Raw genomic sequence first — 4,454 nt, forward strand, 5'->3', positions numbered from 1 at the left:
CCTGGGGTCGGGCCGGGTGCCCCCTCCTCCGGCGCGCTTTTAGGGAGTAGCAACGTCGTGGTCCCCTCGGATGAGAGGAGCGAGGGAGGTGGGGCTGGGCCTGACGCGTCGTTGCTGTCTTCAGAAGGGTTCCAGGGGGTGGCCTAGGGCCTGTGAGGTGGGGGTGTGTGCCCGCTGCCGGGGAGGGGGCCCTGCAGTTGAGGCCCCATGGGGGTGTCTCTCTCACTTTCGCTTGGCAAGAGGAGTCTGGGTTTTTTCTCTTTTTTTTTTTTTTTTTGCAAAGGCCTTTTCAGGCTTTAAACTGCAAAAAAGGGCTTAAAGAACAGGTTTTCACCAGGTTTTTAACAAGCATTGATATGCTTCAGTCTGCTTTGTTCCTTGTTGTGGAAGAGAAATAATGATTTGTTTACCCAACTCTCAAATAGCCTTAGGTTTATACTTTTTCTGTTAAATTCCATGTTGAAGACCATAACTTTTCTGTAAAATGCTCCTGATAGAATCAACAGGTTTATATTGATTTGGAGGTTACTTGATCACAGAAAAATAATACCAGTAGAGAACTGGAGCAGAAATGAGAGAAGAATGTAGATGAGTGTAAGCGCTGGGCAGGGTTGTGAATATGAGTTAATTTATCAGGTAGGTGACAGACTTGTGATGTAAACTTTATGTCCACATTTCCTTCAGCCTTTCTGTCTCTTTCACGTAAAAATCTTGCTAAAGTAAATTAATAAAGCGTAGTGTAAATTAAGGTAATCCACAGATTTTAGCAGGTTAGTCCCTTTCAGGTCTGTTCTTCTCATATGTGGCTGGAGGGGCAGCATTATTTGAAATTGTAGGATATGATAGGAAGCATAAGATAAATAAAAATCCCTCAGTACTTCCTTAGAAGCCCACTGTGCCTGAGAGTGAGATTAGTTCTGCTTTTACTAAGTATGTTACGGTTGAGCTCTGTGACACAGTTACTGTTTCAGATAACCAAAATTCAGATCTAATTTTTTTTTTTAGTGTTATGGGAGTTCATTTTAAGAAGTATTCATTAAAAATTTTCTAAATCAAATCTCTTGATACCTAGGGTTATGTGGATTTTATTGTATGTGTATAGAAATACGCTACAGGTAAAAAAAGTTTTAAGTTGATGAGATCACACTGCGTAATTGTGCTGATAATATGTTCTCTAGCTACATCAAAAAGAACTATTAAAATTAGGCTGTTACTTTATGGATCATTGCTGGAAACATATCACTTTCCACGCTAACAAAGTATTTTAAACAAAGTTAATTCAATGTGGAAATGCATTTTTTTGCCTTCAGAAATAGTTTTTTCTTCAAATTCTACTGTAGTCTTATTATTTTTAGATATTTTCTTTATAAATACCATTCTTTTTATAAAGATGTCCATTAATAAGGATGTTTGGTAAAGGTGAGAAAGAAAAAGAAACGTTTATTAAGTGACATTGAGATAACATTGTTATTTTGCAGAACAACAGTACTTTGAAGTAGAAAAGCGTCTGGCTCAAAGTCAGGAGAGGCTTGTAAATGAGACACAAGAATGTCAAACTCTCCGTGAGGAGCTTAAAAAACTTCGTAAGTATAACTGCACATTCTTAAGATTGGACAGGATATTCATTCTTTAGTCCAACATTATGCTGAAATGCCTTAAGTTTTAAATAGTTGAAATGGTTGAAAATCCATCCATCAACTACATTTGTTATTTCTGCAAGTTGAGAGATGTTTTGCTTTTGTGTTTTAAGTTTTTAAGTGGAATTTTTTTTAATGGAAACAAAAAACTTGCTTTCTGATTTTTGTAGTAATAGTAGTACAGTGGGTTATGTATTGATTTTCACAATAAGAGCCTCTGCTCTAACGATTGCATTCGTTTGCCACAATACTACCTAGTACAGCCATAGGGAAGTCTTGAATTCTTCTCTTTCTTTTTTTTTTTTATTTTTTCTTCATGTTGTTAAGAGAAATTTTGGCTTAATTGCATTTGGCGAGTGAATTCTGTCATTACGTTACAGTGGAGATCCCTCACTACTGTTTCTTCTTGTCCAACAGATGAACAGTTCAAATCACTGAATGAGAAAAATAAAGAACTTGAAGCTGCTCAGGATCGTAATGCAGCCTCTCAGGTACTGGAAGAACTTGACGATAAGTTGAAAGACTTTGGTTCACCTGTCTCGTTGCAGCAAAGAACGCAGTCAATTTCCAAACTGGACTGTATCAATATCAGTACAAATATGTACTGATGTACATATTTACATGTCCGTATGGCCATGTGTACAGGAAAATTGTGTTTAAGTAAATGCTGGTGTTTTAGCAAACTGAATTACAGGTGAACATATGTCAGGGCAGATGCTTTTATTTCAGTTTGGATAGATTGTTTCATTCTAGCTGAAAACTGTTGTGAAGTGACTTTAAGCTGAACCTCAAAAATCAGACAAAGATGTAAAGAAGATGCTTTTTTCCCCCATCTTTTCCCACACACTGGCACAGTTTTCCTTGCATTATGCTCAGAAGTCATGGGGTTGCAGGATGAGTCACTTCAGCTGACTGATTCAGCAGAACACTAATTTTGGAGCAGGAATCGAAAACATTATTACTAGGTTGATTTGTCCACAATGAGAAGACGGATCTGATTGTTTCCCCAGAGGGGCTTACCTGGGCGTAACTGAAGTGGTTTGTATTGACACCTTAGAAGGCAGAGGCAGTACCATAGCTTATAAATGATCCAAGACTATTGACTTTTATTTGATTTTTATATTGATTTTTTGCATGTGTTCATTCCTTGGTTACTCTGTTACCTCTTTTATTTAACCAAATAAAACTGTTTCAGTGAAGTCTTAACCATCAAAGCTGTCTTTCAAAGAATATTAAAATTAGATGCCGTTTTGAACAGTCCCTGTTGCTTGTTTTGGATTTCTATTAGGCCTTCAGTTTGTTTCATCTGCTCTAATCCTCATTCAAATACAGCTAGAACGAGAGGGAGTCTTGTGGCAGGCTGGACCTCTCTATGTCAATTGAAAAGCAAAGGCATGAAACCTACCTATTCAATATGCTGGTCTTGAAAGCTGTGCGATACTTCTCTCGTCTTTGCTGTCTAATGTTATGTGGTAGTGGCATTTCTCATTGAAGCACAAAGGGCTGGCTGGCCATTAGCATCAGAGTGATTTATGGGAAAAAAACCCATTAATTGAAATGTCTTGGTTATTAGACACTAGAAGAAAGAGGTACATTAACCTGCATTTGTTTGAATTATATACCCCAACATGATAGAAAAAATGGAAGCAGCCGTGCTTTCATACTATGCAGTTTAGACTGATTCAGCTGCCTGCTATAAAAGCCTCTTATCCCAGTTTTCAGTTGGCTGGGGTAACTTACTGTGGTTCTGATGGTAAGTGTAAATAGTGACTGTAAACTGTTACAGAAAGCTGATCACGTTTCTTTATGGCTCTTTTGCAATTTTTTTCAGAGCCATTTAAGTAGAGAAAAAGAAGAACTGGAAGCTGAAAAGAGAGATTTGGTTCGAACAAGTGAAAGACGATCTCAGGAAGTTGAACATTTAAACGGTATAGCCGAGAACGTATTAACAAAATACTTCAAATGATTTTGCTACGTAAAAGACTTGCATGAACAATTGAACTGGTATGGAGTATCCAGTTTGTAGAGGGGGCACCAAATGATGGATTAGCAGGGAACGGTATTTAGAGAAAAGGAAACAAGGCAGGAAATTACATGCTAATTGTAGAAAAACACAGCAGTTTGATGCTTGGTTTTGTAGATGTAAAAACGTACATTATACAATATCTTATTGCACAATATACAATTGCATACATTATATCTTGCCTGTTCTCATTCTTTACAACTTAGTTAAGCTGAGTAATCAAAACTGTTATGCAGTTAGCTTTTTTTAACACTGATTTCCCTCCTCCTTCCTCCAGAGGATGTTAAACGCTTAAATGAAAAGCTTACAGAAGCAAACACAGAAAAGGTGAAACTTCAGTTAAAGTTGGATGAACTTCAAACATCAGATGTTTCCATGAAGGTGAGTAGTACTTTGTATGCATAGTACTTGTTAATGTTCTAGTAAGTAGTTGTTTACATGTGATGTAATCATCATTTTGTCATTATTGACTTGGAAAGTAGGTCGAGTGTACTCCTGTTATTTATAATAATTATAAATTATTTTATTACAAAATTGGTGGCTGTGGCTGGAGGTGAGACATGAGGCATGCCCCTTTACTCTGCTCTGGTGAGACCCCACCTGCAGTACTGCATCCAGCTTTGGAGCCCTCAGCACGAGACAGACATGGACCTGTTGGAGCGGGTCCAGAGGAGGCCACAAAAATGGTCAGGGGGATGGAACGCCTCTCCTATGAAGAAAGGCTGAGAGAGTTGGGGTTGTTCAGCCTGGAGAAGAGAAGGCTTCGGGGAGACCTTATTGCATGCTCTCAGTAC

General features: G+C 38.1%; 1 protein-coding gene across 1 annotated transcript in view; it reads left to right on the forward strand.

The window, feature by feature from the left end:
* Window positions 1–1,478: 1,478 nt before the first annotated feature.
* TPR (translocated promoter region, nuclear basket protein) overlaps window positions 1,479–4,454 on the forward strand; it is a gene marked incomplete at both ends in the record, with an annotated part of 22,832 nt that continues 19,856 nt past the window's right edge. Inside the window, 4 exons of the mRNA XM_009573626.1 lie at window positions 1,479–1,583; window positions 2,055–2,128; window positions 3,469–3,565; window positions 3,938–4,041. Of these exons, the coding sequence (XP_009571921.1) occupies window positions 1,479–1,583; window positions 2,055–2,128; window positions 3,469–3,565; window positions 3,938–4,041 (380 nt within the window). The remainder of the gene's footprint in view (window positions 1,584–2,054; window positions 2,129–3,468; window positions 3,566–3,937; window positions 4,042–4,454) is intronic.

The sequence above is a fragment of the Fulmarus glacialis genome, unplaced genomic scaffold (genome assembly GCF_000690835.1).
Source record: "Fulmarus glacialis isolate BGI_N327 unplaced genomic scaffold, ASM69083v1 scaffold39672, whole genome shotgun sequence".
Taxonomy (NCBI): Eukaryota; Metazoa; Chordata; class Aves; order Procellariiformes; family Procellariidae; genus Fulmarus; species Fulmarus glacialis.